A 16,552-nucleotide genomic window follows, 5' to 3' on the forward strand; every position below is an offset into this window, starting at 1 on the left:
TCTAAAACATGTCTCTCTCAACTCTGAAGTGTAAACAAAGACAAAACGGTCATTGATCTTGTGGAGCAGATGCGCGAGTCATTGCCCAAGTCAAGCTGGACCTTTTCGCGACCGACTTGAGTACGGGTCGGATGCTGCATTTTCCGACGCTCCGCAAATACATCAAATCCCCATCACATCCCCGGCACAAATCACGGATGTGATGACAGATTTCATTGCGAGGTTGAAAGAGAACTTTGGTCAATTGGATGGACTTGCTCTGCCCACAGAGGTGATGGGCTTTGTCAGAGACCCCTTCACTGTTGCAATAGAGGGGGGCGTATCCACCAGAGCAAAGGAAGTGGTCCCCTCCATCGACGAGGGGAAATGTACACTGAAACTTATTGACATGCATTCATCCGTAACCGGATGCCCCAAGCGCAGCGCACTAACGGGCCAGCGAAGTTTTGGAGTGACGTCAAAAAACAGCAGTTCCCTTCATTCAGAAAGTAGCGATCTGTGTGCTCAGTATGTTTGGATCAACATACAAATGTGAGTCCAACTTTTCACACATGAACTCAATCAAAAGTAGCACTCGCTGCTCCCTGACTGACAGCACTCTTCACCAATGTCTTAGGACTGCATTGACATCCTATGAGCCAAAATCACTGCTCTTGTTCAAAACTAAAAATGTCACTTCTCCCATTGAGAAAGTCAGCGATGACAAATCACACATGAGGTGATAGTAAGCACCTAGTTTACTATAGTAGACGTGTAGTGTAGTATTCATTCATTCCCTTATCCCTTGTTATGGGTTTGTGCACTGAAGGGTTTGACAGTTATTTTTGTATTTAAATGCACTTTGTAATGTGTCTGGGTCAAATGTGACCAACACGTATGATTTTTTGTTAATACTTGAAAAGTGAAAAAATAGTATTGCTACAGTACTACTTCTTTGTGTTACATTGGAGCTCTTTAACTGTTTGCTAATGTACTTTTTGATGTGCATGTGTCATATGTATCCAATTTTATTTTGTATGTATGAAGACATTTATTAAGACTGCTATTATTGTATTCAGTTAAATGCACTTTGTCATGTGCCTGGTTCAAAAAAAATAACCTGAATATTTGACTTCTAAAGCGAACAAATGTAATGCTACAACTGTGCACTTTTTGTTTTGTATGCACTTTGAGAATCCTCAGATTCTGTTAAATTAATGCTAATTTGTTGTGTTTTTATGCACTTTTTGACGTGCCTTTGTTAGATGAACAATGAATACAAATGGAACGTTTTTCATCGCAGTAATATGTGTTGGTTTAAAATGTGTCATTACCCGTTTTTTACAGGCCGCTGAATGTCTGGCCCAGCTGAATTTTGTAGTTATAAAATCTGGCCCAACTGAATGTGTAATTGAATAGCCCTGCTTTATGGGATCCGATAATCCATGCAGGAAGGCATCAAAGAGAGCCGCTGAGTTCCACCCACTCTCCGCTGCCAAAGTACGGAATTCGATTGCGTAATCCATCACTCTCCTCTGCCGCTGCTTAATGTTCACCAGGGCTCTCGCTGCCTCTCTCCCGGGTGATATCAGATCAAAAATCTTGCTCATGGTCTCCAAAAACAGTCTTAATGACTGACAAACAGGCGAGTTCCGGGACCACTCCGCTGTTGCCCAGGCTTCCGCTCTCCCCGTCAGATGAGAAACAATAAAAGCTATCTTAGCTTGATCGGTGGGAAATGCTGCGGGCTGGTGTTTGAAGTGGAAATCGCACTGCACCAGGAAAGGACGACAGTTTCCAGATTCTCCGGAGAACTTCTCTGGCGAAGCGAGGCGGATCGTAGGCGAATGTACGGGGACTTGAACGGGAATATCAGCAGACCCGACCCCCGCTGGACCGGAAAACTGTGCCGCAGGAACACCAGGATTTGCCACGAGATGAGTGAGTACTTCCCGCATCTTCTCAGCCAGTAGGTTTATTTCCGTTGACACAGTAGCTTGAAGGTTGTCTTGACGAACATTCAAACCCTGGACCCCTTGGTTAATTGCTGACAGCTGTTCCTCATGCTGATGAAGGAGTCTACTCTGCACGTGCAGGGCCGTTTTTAGCGTTGTAGAATCGGCTGAGTCCATCTTGTTAGGTTGGTTCGTTCTGATACGATGGGCTCGTAAGAACTCAGATGCTCGATTCTGTTGCTTGGTAATAGTCTTTATTGGACAGAAACCAAAGCTATCAATGACTTCTAGGTTCTACTAGGACTCTCCATGGAATCACTAGGATCTACTAGGTACTGTAATATCGATCTCTGGTAAACAGGCATGGATCTAACGATAACACAAGACGAACCAACACCAGACAAAGGGAGAGAAGGACTAAATATACATATTAGGTAATGGGGCACAGGTGGACACAATCAGGGGCGGGAACAACAATCAGTCTAGCAGGTGCCACACGGGCAGGAAGTGCCGACACCTGGAGAGAGAGAGTATAGTGATTATTATCAACAGACCGATAGACAACACACTAAAACACAACAGCTAACAGCATACTAGCACTAAACCCTGACAATGGCTAGCAATCCGACCTCAATCACCCAGTACCTGCTATATGGCTATCTATCTTTGCTGCCCTGATAGAAAGTCTTTCATCAGTGAGAGTAGTTCTCCCCCTGGTTCACTGGTTGACCCTGAGGCCATAGGAGCTGCTGGGGCACCCCGGACCTGTCGTCATCATCGTCCTCCGTCTCCCATGGAGACCCCGCTCTGATTTGGCAGCCGCGTTCTCCTCCTGCTGCCGACGCAGTCCTGTGCGCTGCTTCGCAACGCGGCCCAGCCCTTTCCGACTAGCCATCCCACTTCTGACATCATATGTGACTGGGTTCTATTCGTCCATTTGATACATAGGCTTAGTCGGTTGTTTAAGCTTCAAAAACTTTATTTATAATCAGCCACAAAAAAATATATATACTGTTCGACAAAAAGGTATAACGTAAATAAACAAAATCACAATTTACCAAATTAGGTTGTCTGTCCCTCTAACCACATCCTAGCTGTTGTCTTCACTGCAACACTCTGCCGAATGACTCTTCCAGGGCTAACACCGTCCCTTTTCTACCCATAGCCCCTCCCCACAGGCTTACCGTCAACCGGTTACACAATTATCTCCAAACCACATTGTCAACATAAATGTAATTTCCTCAAACATGAGGAAACTATCTGACCCAAACATACACAGGTTAACTACCTCTTAACACAATCATTCCCCCTAATTAATAAACACAAAATAAATAGCATCCTATCCTTTAAATCACGGAAGTAATGCGCCTCCGTCTTTTCCACCTTCCCTTTGCTGGAGAGACGGCGGCAAAACTCCGCCCGCCGCTCCCCACGTAAGTATGGGGTAATATAGTTATGTAGTTATATAGTTTATGTTTAAATAATTGTAGACTCACAAGCGTGCACTTATGGTCACGCAACAGAAAGGAAGGGGAAAAGGTGGACGTTTTAGTGATGATTTAACCTGATTTATTGACGAACGGAAGAGAGCAGGAAATATTTGGTGTGTGAGTGTGTGCGTGTGTGTGTTTCTCGCCGCTGCGGCTGTCAATGGTGGAGTCAGTCACTGTGATCCGCTCCGTCACAATAACCTTGAAGGTTCCCAGGGGCAGATACAGTGCCAGGTGTCAGACTATTTAAACAATGTTTACCCAAGATTCAGACACCTTCCCTGGCTAGTAAAATGCGGTGATGCGCCCTGGAGGTATCAGACTATTTTCAAACAACTTTTCCCCGCCTTTCAAATACTTATTCCTGGGTTTTAGCCTGTCATTATTCACGATATAATTTAACATTGACCCTCACCTGAAAATGCACATATTCTGTGCATTTCCAGGAGAGGTTCAATGTTAAATGATATCGTGCAAAATGACAGGCCAAAACTCTCTTCCAGACATTTAAAAACACTTTTCCCGACCATTTAAACATTACTTCTGGCTTGTAAAGTGCAGTGATGAGCCCTGGTAGTATCAAACTATTCAAAGGGTTACCAGGAGCATGAGAATATCCTCCACAGAAGGGGTGGTGGTGCCGTGAATAAGGCTGAATATGGATGCCGATGGGCGGACGGTAAAGCACCGCAAAATCCACCTCCCTTTTAGGGTTACCAGGGGCACGAGGTTCTGTAGGGTGTGATCATCTGGGTGTGATCATCACGGTGTGCAAGGTTATGGAGGTGTCCATGTCAGGGACACATGCTGGAGGTCATTAGTCCGTCCTTTGGGGGTCTTGGAGGGGCCACAGAGAGGTGATTTCCCCGGTCTCTGTCCTGGATGTGTGAAATAACCTGAGTCCCCATTTCAGGGACACATGCTGGAGGTCGGTAGTCCTGACCTGAGAATAGAGAACATTGCAGAACTTAATGAGCGGTAGTTTATGCCTTACAAGCGAGGACGTTGACTATTCTAGAAACTACCCAGGTAGTGCTTGAAGTGTGGGGGAAAACGGCCAGCCCTCCTTTATTGACATATGCATTCTGGGTAGAGTAACTACAATTGCCCAGAGTACACTAAGCACTATAGGCCACCAGGACTTAAAAACCAGGCAAACACAAGTGTATAAACAATAAAAGCCCCATTGGAGAGGCAGCCACACTCCATACAGTATGGGCCCCCAGGGATCTCGTTTGTCCAAACCTGCCTGGTTTTATTCCACTCTGAATGTGTAGCTAGAGCCCTGAGGTGTGAGCATGATTCCTAACCGACATGTTCCCAGGGAATCCCAAAAGTTTAGATACCTTAAACTGAGTTTGGAAAAAACAAATGGGAGAAACCGTGACATTAAAATATAAAAAACATTTATTGAAAAATATGACATTACATTTTTAATTATAAATACATTTTAATATTACAGTTATAGTTTAAAAACAAGAGTTGTTGAAGAGGATGCAGTGCTCAGTACGGTGGATTATGTCCATTTCCACCTGGAAGAAGAAACACATGTTATTAGGCCAAAGGAAGTCCGATTAGTCACCAATACATCATGCAAGTCAGTTGGTCCAAGGTCAGGAAATAGATTCATATTTTCCACATAAGTCATAATACCAAGTGATAAGATTTATTTTTTTCTCAATTGAAAGAATACATACAGCAACACCTCCAATTAATTTTTTTTCCTTCAACAAATGGTACAGGTGGAGGGGTTAAGTTGCCCTAGACTGCCAATGAAAGCTCTATTTGCGCCCTCTGGTGGAAAGAATTAGGACGTGGCCATAATGCTGACTGCAAAATTGATTCAAATGGTAGGGTTTTAATATATTAGCAATTTAGCAGCAGACAAAGGAAAGTGTAATCCCCAATTTAAAGATTACTGGTCAAATGTATTTATTTTTATTCCGGCTAGTTCTTTTTTTTTTATGTAGCATGTTAACACCTGATTAATTCAACAAAAACACTTTGCTTTTAAAGCGTATATCGTAGTAAAACAGCTCTTGTAAACTTGTTTTATCCTCTAGTCTTTGCCAATCATTTAAGAAACCTTTTTTATATTAAACAATGTATTAAACTAAACCCGAATCTGCGCTGATGAGTGGGCTTTCCTCACTGAAACCACTTCCTCTCTGTTGGGGTTCCGTTTGGACCTCCGACTTCACGGTTTCTCTAACTGGGTCGGTATGATGTGGACGGACTCTACAGGGCTGGTATGGGATCTGATACGCTAGGAGCCTGGGCCTGGGGGTGGAGGAAACGTCTGTAGTCTTAGACCTTAGTCACTAAGTCCTAAGCACTCGTCCAGCTGCAGATTGTGACCAATTGTTGAAGTTTAGCTCAGATGACGGCGCATATCGAACTGTTCTGATAAAAACGACTCTGTAGCTCGTTGTCTAACTTGCTATGATTGTAAAGTCATGTTTGTATTTTTACAACGTTATTGATCCGCAAAATTCGAATCTGTCAATAACTCCGTTCAGAGTATGATTTGCGACGTGCATGTCCCCTCGCTCCGAGTGTTCTCTTGAGGTATCTTTCACTTATGTGAAACCCGTGCCTATTGCCAAGCACTGATGTTATATCTTTATATTTTAGGCCAAGCTCAAAGTAAAAATCGATGAACCGCTCCATTGTTGTGGTTTCTGTGTTGCCGATCTGACCATTCTGAGGAGCAACCTCTTAAATGTGTCAGGCCATAGGGTGTGGATGTTAACCCCGTCGATCTGTGAGGAAATTACTTTTGGATTTTGTCGAAAGACTTTAATGTCTAAACTATGAATTAAGGTTTTAGATTAGAAAATGACCCCAGCATGATATGTTTAGTATGATTATAATGTTGTAACGAGAGAAGGTAAACACTAGGGGTGTTGAAAATAATCGTTTTTACGATGCATTGCGATGCGGACGTGGACGATTCGGTCTCGATGCAGTGACGGAAGATAATCGGTTATAGAGTAGTAACGTTGCTTCCTGATTTTCCGGCCTCGGCTTTACTATAACGTTTTTTCTGTCACTTTAATATCAAATCGGTCGGTGACGCAGAGATCAGGGAACAGACGTGACAGTGGCACAGCAACACCGAACAGTCTGCTTTATCCACCAACACAAGAACACCAGTCCAGAACCAAAAGCAGAAAGACCCGCTCCGAATCACTCCGTGTCGCTGCGGCTCAGAGACACAGACAGGGATTTATGTTTTTCAAAAAGAATCGCGTTACAATCATGTCAGGTTTTTGGTGGATTTAATTAAGTCTTGGATTGCAGAGTATGAATGTCCTCTAGCAATTTTCAGACGATATATACGTGTGTAAAGTTTGTGAAGGCAGGAGGAAAAAAGCTTCCGCGATCACCGTCTCCTCTCCGTTCCTCCAAGCCCCGCCCCCTCCCCGAAAATAATGACTGACAGGCTGACAGTGACCCGAAAGAAACTTTATTAGTCACTTAATCACTGAGATATAATGAAGCTAACTTAATCTCATACATGCATGGGATTTATGCAACAGTAAAACAGAGAATGTGAGTGTGCACCCACATGCAGTATTTTAGTTGTTATATGCTGTTGTAAATCCTCCTGTTGTCTGCTGTGTTCAGACTCAGGTCCTGTGTGTGAGGCCACATTCAGGACATTCAGTGTCCTTTCTTAACAGAAGACCGTGGCTAGAAGCTGCAGGTAGACTGCAGAAGCATTAGCTTTTTGTTTTTGAGGATGGAACAACTTCACACACGGAGGCTAGACCTATACAATTCATTTATTATGGTTTATAAATTAATGTCAAGACATTTATGTTATTGATTTCTGAAGCACTTTCTAAATAATAAAAAGAAAGTTCATATGTATTTACTGCATGTATGCGTTGATGAAAAATAAGCCATGTGCAGTAATATAGAAAATTTAGGATGCAACGCATTGGTATGAATCGTGATGCACCGTGATATCGAACCGAATCGAAGACAGGATAATCGTAATCGAATCGTGAGACCAGTGAAGATGCACAGCCCTAGTAAACACCCTGTATACGTTTGGAAACATTTTCTTCAAATGAACTGATCCCACCTTTTGGATTGGGACAACTTAAAGACATCTGCGCTCTCCTCTCCTGCTTCAAAAAGGTAAGATTGCACCCTGCCACACTCACACTTAGGTAGGGACACACGTCATTTACTGATATCAAAATCCTTCGGGATCCCTTAAACAGATTTAGAGGGTCGTCTGAATTGAAACAGCAGTTAGTTGAACCTGGTTCTTCAGGAGTTAATAGAGGTGAGATCTTGCTGACGTTGGTGGATCTGAGCAAAGCAGTAAACTTACATCAACACAATAACTTCTGTTAGGTTAATTAGTAGGTCTGAGTAATTTGTCGGCATAAAATATCAGCTCTCCCGACTCCTACAAGGATTTACATTGAGCTAAATAAAAATAAAAATTCCCCAACCAATCTTTTTTCCTTCTCCATGTCCCCTAGGGCTCCGTACATCACCATACAATCGCCACTGCACCATACCATAGCCTGAGAAGTAGAACAAATAAATGGTGAATCGGAGATGGACGTTCAAGTCCAGTGAGCAGCATATTGAAGTAATCCAAAACTAATAATCTTAAATAACTTTTATATTGTGACACCTACATTTGAAATAGTTTATCATACCTAGTAATTGTAATGGAATACATGTTTTAAAGTAACCCTGCAATTGTTCTACCAGTCTAAATTAAGATATTTCATTGAAATGAAAGACTTTTTCACCTTGGCGTTTCCCAGGTTTGCCATAGTATCCACTGTAGGCTTCATGCTGGCTGCCGCCTGTAAAAATAGACATTTTAAAAAAGGGCCTGAAAATGTGTCCAATCAGCTTTGTGTCCTAAATCACACCATGTTCTGCTCAAATCTGAACAGTTGTTGGGACTACCATTAACATGTTGATTTGTTTGGTAAACAAAATAATGTAATACTTGGTCAATTAATGTTGTCAAGCTAACACAGTCCTGAATTGAAAAGTTAAATCTGAAAATTCTGTTTGCAGATTTTCTGGGTTAGTTTCAGAAAAACTCTTTGACTTTTATCAATCAAAAATTAGACCCCAAGCCTGTTTTGCAGGTCTCAATCTTGAAAATGACATTTCCAGAACAAATGACCATAACTATACTTCTAAAAAGGGGAAAATGAATAATCTTTTTTCACAAAGTAATGATAAACCTGTGAGTTGGATGTAGAAAAGTCAGAATCAATATAGATGTTTTTTATTTTAAAGAAAATTCAGATTGAACATAGTAAAAAACTGTATATTATAGTATCCGTCCAAAAAATATGTTGTACTTATAAGTGAAAACTACCCTTGGATGATGGGTTAGTAGACTAAAAGCTGTAGGAATCCAAAGTACTACATATAATAAGTATCCTGTATCAAGATTGATGCACAACAAGTGACATTTGACCTTTTTAGAGAGGTTTAGCAAAACAACTCCACCTCTTGGGTGATTTGGGTGGAAATGGACGTTTTTGCCGTTTCTCTGGAACCCATTGGTCGATTTTGGTGATTGGCATCTCTTTTAAACCGTTGGGGCCAGTAGAATTGAAGGGGAATTTCCACATACACACACCAACGTTACCAAAAAAAAGGGGGGGCTTCCCGCATGCAGTTTGCCATAAATCGAAACCCATCTCACGCTCTGAAATCGGAAAAGTAGGTTTATTGCTTATGGATTATCAGAAATCATTTCAAAGTGACAGACACATTGGATTAACCTTCAGCAGCGTTTTTATCATTTTAATGCCATTGAAGACCACTTTTGATCAGACAACAACGAAGGTGAGACATAATTGCCGTTTTTGCTACCTAGCGCCACGTGTTAGGATGTCCGTTTGCTTATTATGTCGCAAGTTCTTATCATGGAGTGAGGATCTAGATACCGATCGATTATGTGTCTTCTCACGATGCTAATCGATGGGTTGAATGTGCAGTTACGATAAGTAATAAGGGTGTTATACCGTGTTTCCTGTGCACTCGCCATTAGCATTTTTTCGCTCGTGGCTAATTCAGAGGCTCAACGTTAGCTGTGTGGTTCTTTCATAAAAAAAAAGATCAGTTAGCTGAGTTTCTTCCCGTTACATGGATATGAAACATTCATAGTTTATTAAATCTTAAGAAGCCCTCGGACACTGTTGCGGTTTCGGCCCCTTCGGCTGGTCCGTGGGGTTTAAGAGGTTCAAGAACGCGTCCAATGCCCTGCATACTTTACGTTGGGATGGATGATTAAACTCTTTCATGCGTTCTTTTCCGATGCTGTTCAATCAACAGAACATTCTATGGTTAAAAAATAATGACTGACATTTCCTAAAATGGGCAGGATCCAGAATCACACAGAAAGTGTAAACATTTTAGACGAGTCATTTGAGCCCTGTTCAGTGTTTTCCAACCTGAAGATGCTGTATTGGCTAAATCAATTTTTAGACACCTTACCTTGACCCCTGGGTTTCCTGTAGCCTTGTTTCCTCTGGTTCTTCTGGGGTTGTCCCCTCATGATTGGTCCTTCTCCTTGTCTATAGTTCCCATTCTTATTTTCTACAAGACAAGCAAGCTAGTTACAGCACCATGGTCATTTTCAGGATCATTTAATTATGGTCAAATCAAAAAGAAGATCACCAGAATATGTAAAAGGCTGATTCCTGTTTGGTCCCATGCTGCACCTTCTCTCCTCACAGGCACACTTGTGCTCCTGGAACTCATTACACTGGACTCCAAAGTCCACCTTCGATGGAGACACTTCTGCTGTCTTCTGATCAGCCATCGGGACGCCCAGCTGCTCTTTTCCAAGCAGACTAACTTCTTCGTTCCCAAGTGCTCCATCTTCCACCTGGATGCCCGCTCCATTTGTTAGATTCAACTTTCTTGCGCACGTCTTCTCAATAGAGTTCAAGTTCAGACTCTCTTCCTGCTGAGGAGGGCTGGTCCTTTTCTTCTGCTGCGGCTCATTTAAAATGTCCTGGTTTGGGCTTTGATTAGCCTCAGGTTCAGAAGACCTATTTTTGTCCTCTTTAGTGGGGGAAGATTTGACAATGGGGTTGTCGTTCTCGGCTTGCTCCACGATCACATCGGCTGCCAACAGGTCGTCACGCTGTAACCACTCCTTGGTGGGGATGAAGGGGGCCAGAGACTCCACGGACCAAATGGACTCGTTCCAGGTTCTCTTCAGGTATGAGCTATTATTTATAGAGGGAATGATTGGTGCCATGTCTTCAAACGGATTTGTCTCGATGCTATAGTCTTGCTCATTGTCAGGGAGCTTAAGGGATGATGATTGTTGGAGTTCATCTGCAAATAGAAGCCGATGCCTTACGGAGCAAACACGTCCCAAACACTCTTCATTGTTGCTGGACTCTGCATGTTCTTCTTCAGCTTCTCTCAGTTTGACGATCTTGAAAAGGACTTCACCGCGCTCAGAGATTAAGTTACCCTCAGCATCATCTCTAGGATAAGCCGCCTCTGGACCGATTCTGGTCTCGACTCCACTCTGGTGAACAGACTTATCCTGCTCTACTTCAGTTTGGAGGACATTCTGAAGCAGCTTATCTGCCATATTCAGCATCGTTTCCTGAGGCGTGCCACCTCCCCAACTCATGAGGATGTCAGGAACGGAGATCAGCCTCTCTTTGAGAACTTCCTCCTCTTGTTGGGAGGAGCTACACACAGGAACCATACCATCTTGAGAGCCAACAGACCACATGTTGCAGTGAGCGTTCCTGCATGGGGGAACATTCTCCTGACCCACACTCTCTTTTCGGCTATTCTGAGTGTCCAGGGTTGCTCGGATACATGACTGTATGGCTGTCGTTCCTGTAGGTCGGAGGACCTTAAAGCCATGTTTGTTACTGGTCTCTTTAACCGGGAGGTCTTTTTCATTACTGCTGTGTAACGCGTCATTCTCAACTTCAGCAGAGTTTTGTTTTTGGGAGCTTGAGCTCGAGGATGAAGGAGAGTTTATTGCGGTTCCACTACCCGAATCTGCGCTGATGAGTGGGCTTTCCTCACTGAAACCTCTTCCTCTCTGTTGGGGTTCTGTTTGGACCGCAGAGTTCACGGTTTCTCTAACTGGGTCAGTATGATGTGGGTGGACTCTACAGGGCTGGTATGGGTTCTGATATGCTACGCTAGGAGCCTGGGCCTGGGGGTGGATGAAACGTCTGTAGTCCACCGGTTGCATGTCAGGTGGGGCATGATGTATGCTGGAACCTCCATATAGGGATTGGGAGGAGGGAACGGGGGCATCCCCATACCATAGCCTGAAAAGTAGAAACAAGACACGGTGAATCGGAGATGGACGTTCAAGTCCAGTGAGCAGCACCTTCAAATTTCAATATCCGAGTTTACATTTCTGTCATAGAAAAGTTAAAGCAAAGTTTCATACATACAGTATAAGACTGTGTTTTACGGTGATGTACAGTAACCAAGCACATTTCATCAAGCACAATTTTGAGATAATCATACTTTAATTGAGTATTTCTGCTACTTTGTATTTTTACTCTACTTTTATTTAAACAGTTACTGAATACCTGTAGTTACTTTACAGATGTGGATGCATGATGTGAAATATAATCAAGTGTTAAATCAGACTTTAGTTCCACCTGGATTAAATTCACAAGCTACACTGCAGTCTACAAAGTCATTCAAACGAGCTGCACCTTCACCAGCTTTGAGAACACTTTCATGATCAATCATAAAACATATATATTATTCTGATTTTTACTCAAGTACCAGATCCGAGTAATTCTTCCATCCCTGGTGTTGGATAATAAATGTTGTAGTGTTCATGTTATTGTGTCCATCACTTGCATCAAACTAACTGAACCCAGCCTTTCGCTTTCACCTAAAATATAGAACAAAAAAACAGAATTTTTAAATGTTTCCAGCAAAATGTAAAAACTCAAGACTCACCCATTCCTGGGAAGCCCGCAAAGGGGTTATAGGAGAAGGGCATGGGCCACTGGGAGGGGTGGAAAGGGGGTGGGGGTGGAGCATGGACGTAGAAGACAGGCCGGCCAGGGAGGTGGGGTGGGTGGGGGTGGGGGTGGGGTGGTGGGGTGGAGCTCCGGGGTCTTGGCAGGGGGTGTATAGTCCTGGATGATGCTGATCAGAGGACGGTACATCACCGTTAGCCCGAGTGTTTCCATGCACTCTGCTTGGGTGAGCTGACGGAGGTTTGTTCACAGCTTTCGCCGCCATATTGGACCTGCAGAGGAGGAGGATCTGTCAGGTGTGGATCCACAGCAATAGTTCTAAAGAACTGTAGATCTGAGAAAACATTACACTAACAGGATGACTTTTTTTTTTTGTGATAAAATGTACTTGAGTATTTGGACCAAATTCAGTGCATTTTTACAATGTTAAGAATGTTTTAAAATATGCACTGCTCAAGCAAGGGGGAACAAATAACCACTGCAGATAATACATTCACACCTAGCTAAAGTACCTCTCAAGCATTGCTAATGAGGGCATTTCAGTTATGTTTCTCACTTTGGTCTGTCTTTGTTGCAGTGGCTAGAGACCTGCATCTACACATGAATATTAGACATATAGATTCTTAAATATTATATTCAATATACACAATTGTTTGCCACCAGACTTTTAATGTTCATACACCAAGCATGTTAGGGTGAAATAAGTCGTGTTGATTTGTGGTTCTGAACCCTTTAGACCTCTCCTCACACTCTGTACCAAAAGTGACTTGCAACACCAAAACATACATTTGAAAAGCTTGAAGTTCTGATCTCAAATGTGGAACAAAAGTAAATAAAGCCAATGAATACAAATGGAATACACGAGATCAGCGGTTTTCAAAGTGAGAGGCGCGCCTCCCCCGGGGGGGCACCAGAGAGCTTCAAGGGAGGCGCAGCGTAAAAAATAAATAGGAAACAGTGAAATCTAGCTAGTTAACTTCAGCTAATGCGAGTGGCAACATGGATCGATTTTTAGTGAAGTTACCAAACGTGAAAGAGGAGACGGTGTCAGGCAGAAAACTTCAGCTTTGTTTTGAAATAAAAGTTGTCATCGGACATTTATGAGAGAAAATCCCTAATGTCCGAGTGCAAGTGAATGCAGCACAAGACGCAAGCCTTGTAACCCGGCCCTGGTGCGAGCGAGGAAATATGATTGGCTGCGTTTTAATTTGAATGGGACGGCGCATTTGGACCCCAAGTAGACGGAAGGAATGAGGTATTTGCGCTTTACAATGACAGAGAAGAGACTTTCAAGTTTGGCTGTACTCCGCATTGAATCAAAACACACTAAAGCTTTAGATCTTAATACGTTTGTGAGCTGTTTTGCTGAACAAGATGGTAATCGCCACATTCAGCTGTAGGCATGCCAACTTGATGCTCTGCTCACGGATGACTTATGTTCTCTGAGGTGAGGCTCACCTGCCCACACTTTGAAAACCCCTGCACTGGATAATATTGAACCAAAAACCCCAAAATGAATCGTCAAACAGTTGGAAACGTTAAAATAAAAGGGCATGGCGAAATCTGAATACAACCAAAGAACTGTTTACAGTATAGAAACCCCCCAATGTGTCAGGGAGAAGAAAATACTGAATTCATCAAAAAGAATGACAGCCTAAGTACCCATATTTTGAATCAGAAAGCTCCTGCCAACACTCTAAAAAATGATGCTTCCAAATCTTTCCAAAGCATTTGCGATGTTGTCTGTTATAAAGTAAATGTTGAGTCACTTTACCTGTTTGAGGACTTGATATGTCGGAGCCACACACAAAGGGATTAAACGTGAGACTCACACACCTGAGTTTAAGTAGCTGCTGATCAGCCAAGTGTGTTCACCATCAGCTGATGGAGCACCTAATCAAACACTCAGATTCAGATGTCATCCAGCCATTGGGACACTAGAGGGAGCCAAACAGTTACACACATTTTCCAGGCCATGCGCAGTTCTACACAACCTCTCTGAAATGTACCTACAAACATAGTTACCGTTGAAAACTTGAAATTAAAATAAGAGTATGCATTCTTGTTACTTATTTATGCATATTTAGTTCATGATAATCCTCTAATGTTTGGTTAACTGATATTTTCATTAACACTCTGCCCTGAAATATAATCTCTTCATAAACAAACATTAATATGTATCCAGTTGTATTCGTTAATGGACAATTGTTCCATTTAAGATTTAAAAAAAGTGAAAGATAAAAACAAAAAATAATAAAATATTTTTATAAAATAAAGAGTTGAAGTAAGAATTTTGAATTAATTAAAAAAATATATTTGAATGATAGTAAATAATAGTCTCCAAAACACATTCATTCCATTTAAAAACAGTCTCTTTAATATACGTTTTATCAGGTAACGTCAAATGTAGAATACATAATCGTTTTGTAACACCCACCCTCCACCTATAAAGCTTCAGATAATTTAGATTGACATGATATGAAAATGGCTATATATAAAGCACTTAAATATTTGATAAAGAACAACAATAAGGGAAAATGTAAGGGGCAACGTGCCGCTCCAGTGATAAGCAGTGATTTCCAACATGGGGGGTCGGGTCCCCAACCGGTTGCATTATGATGACGTTGGAGTGGCTTTGAGATTACATTACATTACATTGCATTTAGCTGACGCTTTTATCCAAAGCGACTTACAATAAGTGCATTCGACCAACAAGATACACATTTGAAGAAAACAGAATCATATAAGTACATCAGGTTTCATAGAGCCAAAACATTTCAAGTGCTACTCAACTGGCTTTAGATAAGCCAGCCCTTTATTAGTATATAAGTGCTTTGTTAATAGTTCTATCGCTCGAAGTGGAGTCGAAAGAGATGAGTTTTCAGTCTAAGCCGGAAGGTGTGTAAGCTATCTGCTGTCCTGATTTCAATGGGGAGCTCATTCCACCATTTGGAGCCAGGATAGCAAACCGACGTGTTTTTGCTGATGGGAACTTGAGTCCCCCTCGCAGTGCTGGTGCAGCGAGCCATTTGGCCGATGCAGAATGGAGTGCACGTGCTGGGGTGTTTAACCATGTCCTGGATGTAGGAAGGACCAGATCCATTCGCAGCGTGGTACGCAAGTACCAGTGTCTTGAAGTGGATTCTAGCAGTTACTGGAAGCCAGTGAAGGGAGCGGAGGAGCGGTGTGGTGTGGGAAAATGTTGGAAGGTTGAAGACCAGACGAGCCGCTGCATTCTGGATGAGCTGCAGAGGTCGGATGGCACATGCAGGTAGACCAGCCAGGAGGGAGTTGCAGTAGTCTAAGCGTGAGATGAGGAGAGCATGGACCAGAAGTTGCGTCGCGTACTGGGTCAGGAAGGGACGTATCCTCCTGATGTTGTAAAGCGTGTATCTGCAGCAGCGGGTTGTAGCAGCGATGCTTGCAGTGAAGGACAGTTTGTTATCTAGGGTCACACCTAGTGCTGCGTACCTGGACTCACATTCAGGTTCAGGGCCGGACTCAAGTCCAGAGGTTCAGGTTCAGTTCCGGACTTATAAGCCATGGCTTGTGTCAAGTTGTGTGAGTAACTAAAGTGAACTTATTGTGAGCTAATTATCAATTGAAAATTAACTCATAATCAACTCAAATTCAAACTCGTCAGGTTTATTGTGCTCCCTTCCAACTTGTGTCTACATTTCTCTACAAAGTACAAATGTAAAAAAACACTTTTTGCCACTTAGTCTACGAATGACATATGACAGCTATAGTGAACTACTTCAAAGTTCAAACATTTATTTCATTCACCAAACTAAAGTAACCAAACAGTCCCTGAGCTGACTGAGCCTAAATCCCTAAAACGTTGCTGAAAGGTAGAGTGTAGAGTAGACTATACGCATTACACTGTTACACACCTACTATACAGTATAGGCGACACTGTAGTGACTGACTGTACAGTCAGAGTGTACTGTACTGTCTGTACACCGTCTTTTCTACAACTCGACATGTGTACATTATACAGTACATAATACATACATAATGATGTACATAGATACTGTTAGAAATTAAAATCAATGTTGATATGGCGTAATTTTGAATTAAATACACTATTTAATTTTAATCAGTTTTATTCTGAAAAAACCGGAAGTTCACACTATTA

The 16,552-nt window shown here is 42.4% G+C and overlaps 1 protein-coding gene across 5 annotated transcripts; it reads right to left on the reverse strand.

Annotated features, from left to right (window-relative positions):
* Positions 1 to 4,813: 4,813 nt before the first annotated feature.
* Positions 4,814 to 12,493, reverse strand: LOC139432859 (uncharacterized). Of its 5 annotated transcripts, XM_071204219.1 has the most exons (7): positions 12,392 to 12,493; positions 10,103 to 11,739; positions 9,920 to 10,021; positions 9,069 to 9,128; positions 8,206 to 8,262; positions 7,897 to 7,971; positions 4,814 to 4,956 (listed from the first exon to the last, which is right to left on the reverse strand). In XM_071204219.1, exons 2-7 carry the CDS (start codon positions 11,658 to 11,660, stop codon positions 4,928 to 4,930), a joined length of 1,881 nt encoding a protein of 626 aa, XP_071060320.1. In that variant the 5' UTR covers positions 11,661 to 11,739; positions 12,392 to 12,493; the 3' UTR covers positions 4,814 to 4,927. The 5 variants fall into 5 exon arrangements, with proteins under 5 accessions (XP_071060320.1, XP_071060321.1, XP_071060322.1 ...); XM_071204220.1 differs by lacking the exon at positions 9,069 to 9,128; XM_071204221.1 differs by lacking the exon at positions 7,897 to 7,971.
* Between the last annotated feature and the right edge of the window lie 4,059 nt (positions 12,494 to 16,552).

The sequence above is a fragment of the Pseudochaenichthys georgianus genome, chromosome 8 (assembly GCF_902827115.2).
Source record: "Pseudochaenichthys georgianus chromosome 8, fPseGeo1.2, whole genome shotgun sequence".
Taxonomy (NCBI): Eukaryota; Metazoa; Chordata; class Actinopteri; order Perciformes; family Channichthyidae; genus Pseudochaenichthys; species Pseudochaenichthys georgianus.